Raw genomic sequence first — 17,765 nt, 5'->3', positions numbered from 1 at the left:
GAGGTTTCTCAGGAGGCAGGTAAGGTAGTCTGATATTCCCATCTGTTTTAAGAATTTTCCACAGTTTGTTATGATCTACACAGTCAAAGGCTTTAGCATAGTCAATGAAGATGTTTTTCTGGGATTCTCTAGCTTTTTCTATGATCTAATGGATGTTGGCAGTTTGATCTCTGGTTCCTCTGCCTTTTCTAAATCCAGCTTGTACATCTGGAAATTCTTGGTTCACATACTGTTGAAGCCTAGCTTGAAGGATTTTTGAGCATCACTTTGCTAGCATGTGAAATGAGCACAACTGTGTGGTAGTTTGAACATTCTTTGACTTCGCCCTTCTTTGGGATTGGAATGAAAACTGACCTTTTCCAGTCCTGTGGCCACTGCTGAGTTTTCCAAATTTGTTGACATACTGAGTGCAGCACTTTTAACAGCATCATCTTTTAGGATTTGAAATAGCTCAGCTGGAATTCCATCACCTCCACTAGCTTTGTTCATAGTATTGCTTCCTAAGGCCCACTTGACTTTGCACTCCAGGATGTCTGGCTCTAGGTAAAGGACCACATCATCGTGGTTATCCGAGTCATCTTTTTTTGTATAGTTCTTCTGTGTATTCTTGCTACCTCTTAATCTCTTATGCTTTGGTACATTGTAAATACCTGTGTTAGATAGTAAGGGAAATCATGCACTTGCTACATGGAAGGCTCACTATATTCCTGTTCAGAATTGGCCTTTGTTGGCTATTTGAATGGGCAAAGAAAAATCTTGACACCAGAGTACCTAAAATGCCATCAGGAATCAGTGAGATATGACACATCATAAATGTCTTACCACAAAGGATTTCAAATAGAAGGAAGTCAAAACTCAACCTGGTTTGTAATTGTTGCTGCTTGCGTTTGGAAGTTGGTCAGGAATTAATAGAAGGAATGCTTGAAACAGATATAAAACCTGTTATAAAGCAGTGAAGTGTATTGACTAGGAATTAGTAAATCAGTGCTTGTTCTCCTTGAACATCTAAATAAATACATATATATATATAAAACAGGTATACATGCTTTATTATTTTTAAATGACAAATTTCTTGAGGTAAAAGAACACCATGTATACAAGAGATCGTGAAGATTTATTCTAAGAGCCATCTCTGATGAATTCATGATTCATTAGAATGCTGTGTAAAGAAGGATTCTGAGTTTGTATCATTAGCAGTGTCGTTGTTATCCTTGCTCAAATTAGAATCTTCTCAGTGGTAGCATTTCTTTCATTAGAGAATGAGAGCTTTATGATCCATTTAATTTCCCTTTTAGTTGCTAGAAACTCCGGGGAATTTTTTTTTTAATATAATTTTCTCCTTTCCCTTTATTACTTGATTTTTTCTTTTATTTTGTGGACTGTTCAGTTCAGTCGCTCAGTCGTGTCTGACCATTTGCGACCCCATGAATCGCAGCATGCCATGCCTCCCTGTCCATCACCAACTCCCGGAGTTCACTCAAACTCGTGTCAATCGAGTCGGTGATGCCATCCAGCCATCTCATCCTCTGTCGTCCACTTCTCCTGCCCCCAATCCCTCCCAGCATCAGGGTCTTTTCCAATGAGTCAATTCTTCGCATGAGGTAGCCAAAGTATTGGAGTTTCAGCTTTAACATCAGTCCTTACAATGAACACCCAGGGCTGATCTCCCTTAGAATGGACTGGTTGGATTTCTTTGCAGTCCAAGGGACTCTCAAGAGTCTTCTCCAACACCACAGTTCAAAAACATCAATTCTTTGGCGTTCAGCTTTCTTCACAGTCCAACTCTCACATCCATACGTGACCACTGGAAAAACCATAGCCTTGACTAGACGGACCTTTGTTGGCAAAGTAATGTCTCTGCTTTTGAATATGCTATCTAGGTTGGTCATAACTTTCCTTCCAAGGAGTAAGCGTCTTTTAATTTCTTGGCTGCAGTCACCATCTGCAGTGATTTTGGAGCCCCAAAAAATAAAGTCTGACACTGTTTGCACTGTTTCCCAATCTATTTCCCATGAAGTGATGGGACCAGATGCTATGATCTTTGTCTTCTGAATGTTGAGCTTTAAGCCAACTTTTTCACTCTCCACTTTCACTTTCATCAAGAGGCTTTTTAGTTCCTCTTTACTTTCTGCCATAAGGGTGGTGTCATCTGCATATCTGAGGTTATTGATATTTCTCCCGGCAATCTTGATTCCAGCTTGTGCTTCTTCCAGCCCAGCGTTTCTCATGATGTACTCTGCATAGAAGTTAAATAAGCAGGGTGACAATATACAGCCTTGATGTACTCCTTTTCCTATTTGGAACCAGTCTGTTGTTCCATGTCCAGTTCTAACTGTTGCTTCCTGACCTGCATATAGGTTTCTCAAGAGGCAGGTCAGGTGGTCTGGTATTCCCATCTCTTGAAGAATTTTCCACGGTTTGTTGTGATCCACACAGTCAAAGGCTTTGGCATAGTCAATAAAGCAGAAATAGATGTTTTCTGGAACTCTCTTGCTTTTTCCATGATCCAGCGGATGTTGGCAATTTGATATCTGGTTCTTCTGCCTTTTCTGAAACCAGCTTGAACATCTGGAAGTTCACGGTTCATGTATTGCTGAAGTCTGGCTTGGAGAATTTTTGAGCATTACTTTACTAGTGTGTGAGATGAGTGCAGTTGTGGACTCTTACTATACTGTAATTTGGGGGTTTTTTTAATTAGTTTATTTTAATTGGAGGCTAATTACAATATTGTGATGGTTTTTGCCTTACATTGACATGAATCATCCACGGGTGTATATGTGTCCCCCTATCCTGAACCCCGCCTCCCACCTCTCTCCCCATCCCATCTCTCTGGGTTGTGCCAGAGCACCAGCTTTGAGTGCCCTGCTTCATGCATTGAACTTGCACTGGTCATCTGTTTCACATATGGTAGTATACATGTTTCAGTGCTATTCTATCAAATCATCCTACCCTTGCCTTTCCCACAGGATCCAAAATTCTGTTCTTTACATCTGTGTGTCCAGTTCCATTCTTCTTTATTAGGATTGCTTTGGCTGTTCAAGATTTTTTGTGTTTCCATATAAACTGAGATTATTTGTTCTAGTTCTATGAAAAATACCATTGGTAGCTTGATAGGGATTGCATTGAATCTATAGATTGCTTTGGGTAGTATACTCATTTTCACTATATTGATTCTTCTGATCCATGAATATGGTGTATTTCTCCATCTATTTGTGTCATCTTTGATTTCTTTGATCAGTGTTTTATAGTTTTCTTTGTAGTGTCCTGCTTTGTCTCTTATCACGGTCTTTATTTCAAAGTCTATTTTGTCTGGTATGAGTATTGCTACTTCTGCTTTCTTTTGGTCTCCATTTGCATGAAATATCTTTTTCCAGCCCTTCACTTTCAGTCTGTATGTGTCTGTTGGTTTCAGGTGGGTCTCTTGTAGACAGCATATGTAGTGTCTTGTTTTTATATCCATTTGGCCAGTCTTTGTCTTTTGATTGGGGCATTTAGCCTATTTACATTTAAGGTAATTATTGAGAACTATGATCCCATTACCATTTACTTGTTGTTTTACATTAGATTTTATAAACCTTTTCTATGCTTCCTGTCTAGAAAGATCCTTTAGCATTTATTGAAGAGCTGGTTTGGTGGTACTCAATTCTCTCAGCTTTTGCTTGTCTCTAAAGCTTTTGATTTCTCCTTCATATCTGAATGAGATCTTTGCTGGGTAGAGTAATTTTGTTTGTAGGTTTTTCTCTTTTATCACTTTAAGTGTGTCCTGCCATTCCCTTCTGGGCTGAAGAGTTTCTATTGAAATATCAGCTGTTATCTTTATGGGGATCCCCTTGTGTATTGTATGTTGCTTTTCCCTTGCTGCTTTTAATATTTACTCTTGTGTCTAATCTTTGTTAGTTTGATTAATATGTATCTTGGGGGTTTTTGCCTTAAGTTTATCCTTTTTGGGACTCTGTGGGTTTCTTGAACTTGGGTGGCTATTTCCTTCCCCATTTTAGGGAAGTTTTCGACTATTATCTCCTCAGGTATTTTTTCATGCCCTTTGTTTTTGTCTTCTTCTGTGATACCTATGATTCGAATGTTGGGGCATTTAACATTGCCCCAGCAGTCTTTGAGGTTGTCCTCATTTCTTTTCATTCTTTTTTCCTCTCTGCTTCATTTATTTCCACCGTTCTATCTTCCACCTCACTTATCCTCTCTTCTGCCTCAGTTATTCTACTGTTGGTTCCCTCCAGAGTGCTTTTGATCCTCAGTTATTGCATTATTCATTATTGATTGACTTTTCTTTATTTTTTCTAGGTCCTTGTTAAACATTTCTTGCATCTTCTCAATCCTTGTCTCTAGTCTGTTTATCTGTAACTCCATTTTGTCTTCAAGATTTTGGATCATATTTACTATCATTATTCTGAATTCTTTTTCAGATAGACTCCCTATCTCCTCTTTGGTTTGGTGGGTATTTATCATATTCCTTCACCTGCTGAATGTTTCTCTGCCTTTTCATTTTGTTTATATTGCTGTGTTTGGGGTGCCATGTCTGTAGGCTGTAAGTTCATGGTTCCTCTTTATTGTGGAGTCTACTTCCTGTGGGTGGAGTTGGACTAGTGGCTTGTCAAGGTTTCTTGATTGGGGGAGCTTGTTTCTGTGTTCTGGTGGGTGGAGCTGGATTTCTCTCTGTAGTGCAGTGAAGTGTCCAGTAGTGAGTTTTGGGGGGTCCATGGGTTTGACATGGCTTTGGGCAGCCTGTGTTTTAATGCTCAGGGTTGTGTTCCTGTTTTGCTGGAGAATTAGTGTGGTATGTCTTGCACTGGAACTTACTGACTCTTGGGTGGAGCTTGGTTTCAGTGTAAGTATTGAATCTTTTGGGTGAGCTCTTGTCTATTAATGTTGCCAGAGTCAGGAGTTCTCTGATGTTCTCAAGTTTTGGAGTTAAGCCTCCTGCCTCTGGCTTTCAGTCCTTCTCTTACAGTAGCCTCAAGACTTCTCCATCAATACAGCACATATGATAAAACATCTAGGTTAATGGTGAAACAATTCTCCACAGCCAGGAACACCCAGAGAGATGCATAGAATTACATAGAGAAGAGAAGAGGGAGGAGGAAGATAGAGGTGACCAAGAGAAAAGGGGGAGTCAAAGGGGAGAGAGCGATCAAGCCACTAATCAATTCTCTAAGTGCTCTGCACAGCCCAGAACACCCAGTGAGATTCACAGAGGTAAGTAGAGAAGAGAAGAGGAAGGTAGGAGATAGAGGTGATCTGGACGAGAAAAGGGAGAGTCAAAAGGGGAGGGAGCAGTCAAGCCAGTAATCAAATCCCTAACTGAAAATGAATACTGAAGATAGATTCTTAAAGGTACAAAATTGATAATACCAAAAAGCAAGATTAGAAATCTAGAATAGACTCAAAAATACAATATAAAATACAAAAACAAAATCCATCACAATATTTATATATATGTGAAATTTACTTTAAAAAATAGGGTCCTTTTTTTTGCTAGGTAATACTAGGTTATGAAAATCAAAGGAGTAATAAAGAACTTAAACTTTCTTTAAAAAATTAAAAAGTCATAATAGTAAAAATATATCTAGGAATTTCTCTGGAGCTGTTGTGGGCAGTGTGACGTTAGTTGAGTGTCAGTCTGTTTTTCCAGCTTGTACTTGTTTTGAAGGTCTATAGGTCCCCCTCCAGTGCACAGTCAGTATTAACCACAGGGTTTTAATGCGTTGCACCTGTCTCTTCCACAGTGGTTCCTTTTTCTGTTTATTTTTACTTCCTCTGTTTGCAAATCTCTTCAGTGTCTAATTTCTGCCCTGACACAAGGGGGTGAAGGTGGCTACTTATTTAGGCTCACTTGTTCTGTGTTTTGGGAAGGGAGGGACACTGCAAACAAATACCACTGGCATGTTTGGGGAGTGTTCACAGTGTGTGGACCACCCTGGGTTTACCACAGCCCGGGGCAGCATGTGTTTCCCAGGTCTACACTGCTCAGACTCCAGGGTGCTCTTCAAGGACACTGTCCCAAGTGGGCCCTACATTTCATGCAGTCCCCAAGTCTAAGCTGCTCAGGTTCTCGGGAGCTTTGCAGGGGCACAGACCCAGATGGGTTGTGCATTCTGTGCCTCCCAGGTCCGAGCACCTCAGGCAACCCAGTGCTTGATGAGCACACTGTCCCAGAAGCACCATGCATCTTAATCACCTCCCTGGTCCTAGCCTGTTGGTTTCCCAGGTATGCTGCGAGAGCACCATCACAGGTATGCTGTGTGTCTCTGGGGAGCTAATCTCAGGCTGTGACACTCCTGGCAGATGTCAACCATCCGGAACCCAGAAGACGTAGCTAGCAACTGGGAGTCTGCTCACAGTTTGGTAGAAGATGCAGTCTCCAGAGCTGAGATTGCAGCAGCCCCTTGCCTTCCGGCTCTGGCTCTGTCTGTCGCACACCTGCCTCTCTGCCTCTTGGGAGAGAGAGCCCTATATTGCAGCTGGCTCGCACTCCTTTGGTATTCACTCATCTTTGTTCTGTGAGTGCATCAGGGGTGACTGTGCTGTGTTAGAGCCTTTCTCAGGAAAGTTTTTTTTTTTTTTTTTTTCTGTCTCTCTGGTGACCCCATGTTGCAGTCTCATGTTAGCTCTCTCTGATTGTCATCAGGGCATTCAGGCCCATTCCTTACCCTAAGGACCGATGATGCTGCCACTCCTCCCTGCCCAGCCCCCACTCTCCGGTGGTAGACGCAAGCATCTGGGCTACTGTGATGCTGGCAGTTGTGGTTAGGTGTGTATTCTGTGGGGTTCTTTTTTTTTTCTCCCAGTTATGTTGCCCTCTGAGATTACAAAACTCCCCACAGACCCACCTGTGAGAGGGTTTCCTACTGTGTGGAAACTTTTCCTCCTTCACACTCTCTCCCCAAGACAGGTCTCCATCCCTAAATCTTTTGTCTCTGTTTCTGTGTTTTATATTTTGTCCAACCTCCTTTCGAAGAGAATGGGCTGCCTTTCTCGGTGTCTGGTGTACTCCACCAGCGTTCAGAAGTTGTTTTGTGGAAGTTGCTCAACATTCAGATGATCTTTTGATGAATTTGTGACAGAGAAAGAGGTCTCCCTGTCCTATTCCTCCCCATCTTGGGACCGCCTCCCCCTAAATATATTTTTTAGAAATCTATTTGTTGAGATATGAGGTTTTAAAATTCTACTAATTGAATAAGGGGCAGGGATTAGGGGAATGTAGAGGAAAAGGCAACCCACTCCAGTACTCTTGCCTAGAAAATCCCATGGACTGAGGAGCCTGGTGTCCATGGGGTCGCAAAGAGTTGGACACGACTGAGCGACTTCACTTTCAGAGAGGCTCCTGTACTTCATCCTTCCAGAAGTTACTGATTGTTTCAGGGATATGGCTGCCATCTAAGATAGGACCCAACATAGATGAATTGCTTAATTTGTACTGTGTCAAGTGTTTGTATGTGTACTATATAATTTGTTGGTATTTTTTCTTACATGTGAAAGAGTGTATAGAAAGTATTTCCTGGTTAAAGAATAGCAGAATGTCATCCAGGCACCCAGGATAAAATATAGATTGCTAGTCTCATACGACCTCCAGGTGCTCCTCTCTGGTTGTTTGTATCCTTGCCTTTGTCAGGGTTGATACGTGTGTCAGGTTCTAGATATCTGGAAAAATGCATTGGGGGAGTAAACTGCCCTGTATTTCTGCATCTGAGCTCATCATTGCCTCTCTGTAGGTCTCAGGAGTAGGTCAAAGCAGAAGACATTTATAGAGTGAGGCAGCAGGCTAAGGATGGGAGAGCAGCAGCTTCATGTCAAGTTCATGGCCAAGAGAAACCAAGCAGAGGTAGGACCCTGAGATAGGCTTACCCCAGTGTTCTGACGTCGGGTTAGAAACTAGGTGCTGTGGCTGCAGGGAACTTCGTGATAACAGACTTCAACATGTCTTCAGTTGCATTGCTTCAGTTTGGATGGTCAGCCTGTATTTGCTTCTGTACAGTGCCATCATCCCAGGAGCTCCATTCACTGCCCTTAGTCTCTTCTAGTAACTTTTGTCTCCTTGCTTCTAGTATTGCTATTGAGTAGTCTGAAGCCATCTGATTTATAATCCTTTATATGTAACTATAATCTAATAGGAGGTTCTTCTTCTTTTTTTTTTTTCACGTTTTCTTATGTCTGAATAGTTTCTGTTTCCACTAGGCTGTGTTTTCACAGCTGGGTTTTCATCTTCCATGTTAGAGGAATTTATCAGATATCTAGTAATTCTTGGTTTTCTATACATGATTAAGACAAGGGGGTAAAACGCTGTTCAGAAGTATTGAGCACATTTGCATCTTGTCCATTTTGAGCTGAGTGAGATGGTTTGGGTGGACTAATTATTGGACCTCCTCTCCTAGATTCATAACAATGATTCATTTTATGTATATATTGCAAAGTGATCCCCACAGTAAGTCCACGTACAACCACATGCAGTTACAAATTTTTTTTATATTGTGTGTTGAGAACCTCCAAGATCGACTCTCAACGAGTTTCAAATATACCATGCTGCTGACTGAAGTCAGACACTTCAGTCGTGTCTGACTCTGTGTGACCCCATGGATGCCAGCCTACCAGGCTCCCCCATCCCTTGGATTCTCCAAGCAAGAACACTGGAGTGGGTTGCCATTTCCTTCCCCAATGCATGAAAGTGAAAACTGAAAGTGAAGTCGCTCAGTCGTGTCTGACTCTTAGCGACCCCATGGACTGCAGCCCACCAGACTTTTCTGTCCATGGGATTTTCCAGGCAAGAGTACTGGAGTGGGGTGCCATTGCCTTCTCCGAAATATACCATACAGTACTATTAATTATAACCACCATGCCGTGAATTATATCCCCATGACTTATATATATCAAATTTGTATCTCCTGACCACCCTCATCCTTTTTGCTCACCCACCCCTCAACCCCCTGCCTCTTTCAAGCAACCATCAATCTGTTCTATCTGCTGAGTTCTGAGGGTTTTGTTTTTTAGATTCCATTTATTAAAAAAACCATATAGTATTTGTATGTCTCTGTTTGACTCTTTTTGCTTAGCATAGTGCCCTCAAGGTCCATCCATGTTTCCACAGTTGGCAGGGCTTCCTCTTTAATGGCTGCCAGTATTCCATTTAGTCTGTGTGTGTGTGTGTGTATATGTTTATACCAGTTTTCTTTATCTATTCATTCATTTCTGGATACTCATATCTTGGCTACTGTAAATAATGCTTCAGTGAACACAGCAGTGTAAAGATATTTTCAAGTTAGTGTTTTTATTTCCTTTGGATAAATACCCAGAAGTGGAATTTTTGGGCCATATAGTAGTTCTGTCTTTGATTTCTTGTGGAACCTCCATACTGTTTTCCATAGTGGCGGTAGCATTTACATTCCTACCAGTGGTGCACAGAGGTTCCCTTTTCTCTGCACTCTTGCCAACATGTGTTGTTTCTTGTCTTTTCTATGTAAAAGTTATTCTCTCAAGTGTGAGATGTTATCTCATTGTGGTTTTGATTTGCATTTCTCTGTTGATTAGTCATGTTGAGCACTTTTTCACGTACCTGTTGGCCTTCTTTATGTATGTCTTCTTTGGGAAAATGTCTGTCAGATCCTCTGCCTATTTTTTAATGGATTTTTTTCCCCCCACTGTTGAGTTTTATGAGTGTTTTGTATACTTTGGATATTAACTCCTTATCAGATACATAATTTGCACATTTTTTCTCCCATTTGACAAGTTGCCTTTTCATTTTGTTGATGGTTTCCTTCATTGTGCAGAAGCTTCTTGTTTGATAATCTCACTTGTTTATTTTTGCTTTTGTTGTCTTTGCTTTTTGTGTCAAGTAAAAAAACCAAAACCACTGTCTAGAAGCTTGCCACCTGTTTTTTTCCTAGGAGTTTTATGGTTTCAGGTCTTAGTTCAAGTTTTTAATCCATTTTGAGTTTAGTTTTTTGTGTGATGTAAGATATTGAGTTTCATTCTTTTGCATGTGGTGATTTAGTTTTCCCAACACTGTTTATTGAAAAGACTGTCTTTTCCCTGTTGTATATTCTTGGCATCTTTGTTGTAAATTACTTGACCATGTATGCATATGATTATTTCTGGGTCTCTAGTCTATTCCATTGATCTGTTTTTAGGCCCATACAGTGTTGTTCAGTCGCTCAGTTGTGTCCAAGTCTTTGCGACCCCATGTACTACAGCACACCAGGCTTCCCTGTCCTTCACCATCTCCCAGAGCTTGCTGAAACCCATGTCCATTGAGTCAGTGGTGCCATCCAACCATCTTGTCCTCTGTCATCCCCTTCTCCTCCTACCTTCAGTCTTTCCCAGCATCAGTGTCTTTTTCAGTGAGTCAGCTCTTCACATCAGATGGCCAAAGTATTGGAGCTACCAATACTTTGGTCCTTCCAATGAATATTCAGGATTGATTTCCTTTAGGATTAACTGATTGGATCTCCTTGCAGTCCAAGGGACTCTCAAGAGTCTTCTCCAACACCACAGTTCAAAAGCATCAATTCTTTGATGCTCAGCTTTCTTTATGGTCCAGCTCTCACATCCATGTATGACTACTAGAAAAACCATAGCTTTGACTAGACAGACTTTTGTTGGCAAAGTAATGTCTCTACTTTTTAATATGCTGTGTAGGTTTGTCATAGCTTTTCTTCCAAGAAGCAAGTGTCTTTTAATTTCATGGCTGCAATCACCATCTGCAGTGATTTTTGAGCCTCCCAAAATAAAGTCTGTCACTGTTTCCATTACCCATCTATTTGCCATGAAGTGATGAGACCAGATATCGTGATCTTAGTTTTCTAAATTTTGAGTTTTAAGCCAGTTTTTCATTCTCTTTCACTTTCATCAAGAAGCTCTTAAGTTCCTCTTTGCTTTCTGCCATAAGGGTGGTGTCATCTGCATACCTGAGGTTATTGATGTTTCTCCCTGCAATCTTGATTCCAACTTGTGCTTCATCCAGCCCTACATTTCACATGATGTACTATTTTGATAACTGTAGCTTTGTAATATAGTTTGAAATCAGGGCACATGATGCTCCAGCTTTGTTGTTCTTTCTCTAGATAGCTTTATCTGAGGTCTTTTGTGTTTCCATACAAATTTTAGGATTGTTTGTTCTATTTCTCTGGAAAATGCCATGGAATTTTGATAGGGATTGCATTGAATCTGTAGATTGCTTTGGGTATCAAGGACATTTTAACAACATTAATTTTTCTAATCCATGGGCACAGATTGTCTTCATTTCATCAGTCTTACTGTTTACAAATGTAAGTTGAATTTATTGCCCAGTGTTTTATTCTTTTTGTTGCAATTATAAATGGGATTATTTCTTCTTAATTTTTCTTTTTTTAAAGTTTAAATTATCTTTGTTGTTAAATGAATTTCTTGAAAGGGAACCCTCTTGTACTATTGTTGGGAATGTAAATTGATACAGCCACTATGGAGGATAGTGTGGAAATTCCTTTAAAAACTAGGAATAAAACTACCATATGACCCAACAATCCCACTACTGGGTATATACCTTGACAAAACCATAATTGAAAAAGACACATGTACCCCCAGTATTCGTTGCAGCACTATTTATGTGTGTATATATATATGTATGTATATATGTATATACCTATGTGTGTATATAATGGAATATTACTTAACCATGAAAAGGAGCACATTTGATCCAGTTGCTAAGGTGGATGAACCTAGAGCCTATTAGAGTGAAGTCAGAGAAAAATATTATATATTAACACATATATATGGAACCTAGAAATATGGTACTGATGAACCTGTTTGCAGGGCAGCAATGGAGACACAGAGAACAGACTTGTGAACACAGAGAAGGGGTGGGAAGGAGAAGGTGGGACGCATGGAGAGAGTAGCATGGAAACATACACACAGCCATAAGTAAAATAGATAGCCAATGGGAATTTGCTGCATGACTCAGGGAACTCAAACTGCGGCTCTGTGTGTGACAACCTAGAGGGGTGGGATGGGGTGGGAGGGAGGTTTAAAGGCAGGGGACATATGTATACCTATGGCTGATACATGTTGGTGTATGGCAGAAACCAATACAATATTGTAAAGCAATTATCCTCCAATTAAATACTTTAAAAAATTGAGCAGAGGGGAATAGCTTTCTTATAAACAGGATATAGTTGGGACTTGGTTTTTATTCTCTAGTTTAGTCCACAGTGTAATTACCAATACTGGATTTTCTTTTTTGCCATCTGTCTTTTGGTTTGTCTCTCAGTTCTTTGTTCCTCAGTTCTTGTCTTTTTTGGTATTTTTTTAGAACTCCATTTTATTCATTGTCCTTTTCTTGTCTGCACTGGCTCTTCATTGCTGTGTGAGCTTTCTGTAGTTGCAGTGAGTGGGGTCTACTCTCTATTTGTGATGTATGGGTTTCTCATGGCTGTGGCTTCTCTTGCTGAGGAGCAGGGGCTCTGGGCACATGGACTCCATAGTTGCAGCACATGGGCTTAGTTGCTCCATGGCATGTGGGATCTTCTGGACCAGGGATTAAACCTGTGTCCCCTGCATTGGCAGGTGGACTCAACCACTGGACCACCAGGCAAGTCCAGCGTCCATTCTTTTTAAAGCAACAACTTCTCTGCTTTTTTTGGACACGTGGAAGTGTTTTGCTCTACTGATTACAATGCATTTAATTTTTCATAATCTTTCTAGAGTTACTATTGTACCACTTTGCATAAAATTTAGTAATCTTGGAACCATATAGATTAAATTGCTTCCCTTGTTCTTCAAACCAGGAGTCAGTAAACTATAGCCCACAGTCCAGTCTATTGCCTATTTTATAAATAAAACTTATAAAGTTGAAACCCAGCTGTGTTCATTCATTGACATATTCTATTTGGCTGCTTTTGCACTACAACTGCATACATAGTTGAGTAGTTGCAGCAAAGATTTGCAACTACTAAAATGTTTAATGTGTGACCCATCTATCTGTTATAACTCCACAGTTTTGTGTAATACTTTAAGTTTTGCCTTAAACAGTCTTATTTATTTTAAGGAAATCAGAAGGGAAGCCTTTTATATTTACCCTAATATATATCATCTTAAATGTTATTTCTTTCTAAAGAGCTAAGTTTTTGTGTGGTTCATTTTCCTTCAGCCTGAAGAACTTTCTTTAGTTTGTAATACAAATATGATGGGGACCAATTCTAGTTTTCTTTTTTGAAAATGTCTGTTTTACCTTTATTCTTGAAGATTTTTGATAGGATATAGAATTGGGGGTTGAGTTGTTTTCTTCTTCTAGTACTTTAAAGACTTCATTCTCTCCTGGCCACTTTTATTTCTGATAAGAAGTTAATGGTAATTTGAATTGTTCTTTATGCAATGTGTCATTTTTCCCTCGCTTCCAAGCTATCTCTTATGCCTGGCAACCACTAATCTTTTTTTTTAAGAGGACACTAAAAAAAGAATTATTTCGCTGTGTGAGGTCTTAGTTGCAGCACATGAGATCTTCATTGCTTCACGCCAGATCCTTTGTTGTAGCACATGAACATCCTGATCGTGGCACACAGTCTCCAGTGTGTGGGCTCAGTAGTTGCAGTGCATGGGCTTGGTTACTCTACAGCATGTGGAACCTAGTTCCCCAACCAGGGATCAAACCTGTGTCCCCTGTGTTACAAGGTAGATTCTTAACTGCTGGACCACCAGCAAGTCCCAATTAGTAATCTTTTGTCCATTTCTATAATTTAATGATTTTTTAAAATCTTAAATAAATGAAATTACTAATAGTGTGTGAACTTTGGCAGTTGGCTTTTTTCACTCAGTAAAATTCTTTTGAGATTCATCCAAATTGTTGTTAGTATACACTTTTATTCCATTTTATTACTGAGTGATACAGATATACTACAGTTAATCTTTAACCCGTTGAAGGCCATCTGGGTTATTTCTGGCTTGGAGGTGCTAGGAATGTTTGTATAGTTTGTATGTGAATATAAGATTACACTGCACTGGGATAAGTGCCCAAGTGTATGTTTCCAGCGTGGGCATATTTTACATTCCCACCGTCAATGTCTGAGTGATCCAGTTTCTTTGCATCCTCATCTACATTTAATATCATTTCAGTTGGCATATAATCTCTCATGGTTTTAGCTTGTGGCATTTCCTTAATGGCTAATCAAAGTGAACATCTCTTTGTGTGCTTTTTTACCATGTTTATAATCCTCTTTATTGAAATGTCTCCTCATGTCTTTTTGCCTATTTTGTAATTGAATTGGTTTTACCTGTGAGAGTTTTTTGTAGCAGATACTCGTCTTTTGTTGGATATGTGTTTGCACATATTTTCTCCGTCTCGGTTTATCTCTAGACTTTTATACTCTTTTTTTTTTTTTGGCTGTGCCACACAGCTTGCAGGATCTTAGTTCCCCGACCAGGGGCTGAACCCGGGCCCCGAGCAGTGGAAGCACTGAGTCCTAACCGCTGAACCAACAGGGATTTCCTACCTTTATCTCTTAACAGGATTTTTTGCAAAACAGAAGTTTAAAAGTTTTTACAGTTTTTATACTTTCTATGACCCATTTTCCATAAAACATGTGAAAGTCTCTAAGTTGTGTCCGACTCTTTGTGACCCCATGGACTGTAGCCCACCAGGCTCCTCTGTCCATGGGATTCTCCAGGTAGGAATACTGCAGTGGGTAGCCATTCCCTTCTCCAGAGATCTTCCTGATCCAGGGATTGAACCCAGTGCTCCTGCACTGCAGGCAGATTCTTCACCGTCTGAGCCACCAGGGAATCCTGGTTGTGAGGTTTAGGACAAAATCGTCAGGGGGTTGGCTAGGGGATTTTCTGCCTCAGAATATCCAGTTGCTTTAGAACCATTTGTTAAAGAACAAATGGTTAATCCTCCATTTAGTTGCATTTGTACCTTTTTTTAAATTTAGATGTGGGTTTTGTGTCAGTCAGAATAGATTCCATCAGTCTATGTGTCTTTCCCTCTGCAAGGTTTGTTTTTTTTTTGCAAGACTCAATTAGTCCTAATACTCAGTAATGATTCCTTTCTCTTTATTGCTCTTTTTCAAAATTGCTGTTGCTATTCTTGTGCTTGTACTTTTTTTTTTGCTTGTATCTTTATATGTAAAATTTTAAATAAGCCTGTTTGTCTATAAAAACACCTTGCTATGGTTTTAATAGGAATTACACTAAACCTACAGGTGAGTGGAAGTGTTTGACATCTCCAGTCTGTTAAGTCTTTCAGCCCTTAAAGACAGTAGGCAGTTTGCTTGGCTGACATTACACAGTAAGTTGCAGCTCAGATCTCAGTTGGGTTCTGGGGGCCTTACCTTGAGTCTCTGACAGACATGATTTAGCGGTCAAGTAAGAATTTGGTCAATGTTTATAATACAGAGTTGGAGCTCCCCTCAGATCTTCTGGAATTTCCCACCTCATTTTCTAGTGCTATGGTGCCATTCTGTCCTGTGGCTCTTCAAAATTTTCTGTTTTAGCCAGTCAACATGACATAGACAGGGGCATCTCCCCTGACTAAAAGCTGTAAAAAATGAAAAAGAGGATTCGCCCTTTTCATTCCTTTCTTTCCAGAGGTCAGCCCCCCCTCCCCCCATTTGGTATTTGCCTGATTGTTTCTTCTACAGTGTCTTAGAGTAGTTGCTTTTCGTATATTCTGGTTGGAAGTTATACTTGTTAAACTTTGGAGGAGTTGGATTGAAAGGCATTTACCCAGTGTGGTGGTGATTCCTTGTGTTCTCCAGTCTACCATGTTGCCAGGAATAAACTGCACTTATAATAGCTGTTTTCTTTTATGTTGCAATATGGCTGTGTGGAAGAAAAATGCAAAGGATTTTGGAGTCAAGTGGAGAGGTACATGAATTTGGCTTTGCCACCTGCTAGTTATGTAACACTGTGTCATTTAACCTTTTTTATCTGTAAAATGGAGAATAAAAAACCTATCTCACATGTTTATTGAAAAAATTTTTTAAGGTTTTCAGAAACTTGCATCTCACTTAAATGATAGCTATTAATTGTATTTTATGTTTTCTCTATTCTGTTTTTTAATCTATATTTAATCCATTAAGATCTGAGCTAGCCCACCTCTGCCTGAGCTGTAAACTCATTTTTCCAATAAAAGGTGAAATTTTGTTACATGGGATCTGTTCATTAAGGGTGACAAATGCTAAGTAGCTATCTTGGAAGACTGATGTTTAAGTTTTTTGATTATAAAGCAGAGTAAAGGAATCTATTACCTTATTAACAGTTTGAAATCTGAAAAAAAAAAAATTAACAATGTTGGGTTTTTCCCCTTTTATAGGAATCCCCTCCTCAAGTAGAAAATTACTGTCTACCAGAAGCTGCTTCATTTCTTCAGAATAAAAAGGAACCTGGGCCTGGATTCTCACAAAAGAGGAAAGCTCCTGCAGAAAAAAATAAAATCAAACGACCCAGAGTACAGTAATTATATTTACTCAGTTACCAAACATTAAATGTTTTTTAAATTAATAACTTGATGACTGTGATGGATTTGTAATTTAAAGACAAGAACCTGGAGAATTCAGCTTCAGTATAGTGATGAAGCTTGAAGTTAGTTTTCAACACCTGAAATTTTAATCACTGAAATATTAACTGATCCTAATAGAAAGTTACCTGAAATAACAAAATGCAGCTCCTCAGCTAGCTTGTCGTTAAACCATATTGATGTGTGTGATGTGGGTTTTTATTTATTTGCTTGTAAGTATCCAAGTCTGTAGTTTAGTGGAAGTTTGAGCAAGGTGTTAGATTTTGCCTTAAAATGTCTGCTTTAATTCGTAACAAGAAAGTTATCAATTGGGATTCATTCATATTTTCCCTGATTTTTAGCTTCTTACCATTTTATCTCTTCTTAACAGGAGCCTGAGCACAAGGTTTAATGAGGAACTGAGGCTTTAAACTTAAGTGCGTGTGTATATATGTATATGCATGTTTGTACAAATCTCCATGATGTTTGCCAAGTTTGGGGGCCAAAACTTGGAAGATAAAGACAATAAAGAATAAAAGTAGTGACTCAAAGTAGTTGTTCAAATAGATAATTAAAAAAAAAAAATTCTGGTAACCATTCTCGTTGAAGCAAATAAAAGATTTGTAAAACAGCTTAAAAATAAATCTAGTTATGTTTCTGATGTTGTTTATGTATAATTATTAGGGCTTCCCTGGTGGCTCAGTTGGTAAAGAATCTGCCTGCAATGCAGGAGACCTGGGTTAGATCCCCAGATTGGGAAGATCCCATGGAGAAGGGAACGGCTACCCACTCCAGTATTCTGGCCTGGAGAATTCCATGGACTGTATGTATAGTCAATGGGATCGCAAAAGAGTTGGACATAACTGAACGACTTGCACATAACACATGTAGAAATTTGCTCTGGTGGGTTAAAAAAAGGAAGAACTATAGAACTGCATTAGCCTCTATTAATCTAAACCTAAACACCAGATACTACATTCATGGCCACAGTTCTCTAAATGTAAGACTACCTCACTTTGTTTAAGGGATTGTAATTTTGATGTAAATTGTTCAGTTCCTAGTAATAATCTTTGAAAGGCAAACTCAAATGTTGATGAATTAAAATCCTTAATCTGAACACCATACCCCTGAAGTTTTCATCAGATTTTTCTCTAAATGAAGTAGGGGTTATCACTGCCCTTCAGTCTTTTTAGCTTTGAGCTAATGCACGCCTTCAATTCAGTTCAGTTCAGTTCAGTCGCTCAGTCGTGTCTGACTCTTTGCAACCCCATGAATCGCAGCACGCCAGGCCTTC

General features: G+C 39.6%; 1 protein-coding gene across 12 annotated transcripts in view; it reads left to right on the top strand.

The window, feature by feature from the left end:
* TOPBP1 (DNA topoisomerase II binding protein 1) overlaps positions 1–17,132 on the top strand; it is a 73,018-nt gene extending 55,886 nt beyond the window's left edge. For 10 of the 12 annotated variants that reach the window (XR_015132155.1, XM_086315961.1, XM_086315972.1 and 7 more), the window contains one exon: positions 16,289–17,132. Coding sequence is in view for 9 of the 12 variants with exons in the window: in XM_086315961.1 (XP_086172087.1) it covers positions 16,289–16,432 (144 nt within the window). In the remaining 3 variants the exon portion in view is untranslated. Of the gene's footprint in view, positions 1–7,727; positions 7,838–16,288 lie in introns of all 12 variants that reach the window. The other 2 variants (XR_015132136.1, XR_015132141.1) reach the window with 1 other exon arrangement.
* The last annotated feature ends 633 nt before the right edge of the window (positions 17,133–17,765 follow it).

The sequence above is a fragment of the Bos grunniens genome, chromosome 1 (genome assembly GCF_055505025.1).
Source record: "Bos grunniens cultivar Pamir isolate PY7600 chromosome 1, Bosgru_T2T1.0, whole genome shotgun sequence".
NCBI classification, from domain to species: domain Eukaryota; kingdom Metazoa; phylum Chordata; class Mammalia; order Artiodactyla; family Bovidae; genus Bos; species Bos grunniens.
The sequence above is the reverse complement of the archived record's forward strand: the minus strand, read 5'-3'. Positions and strand labels throughout refer to the sequence as shown.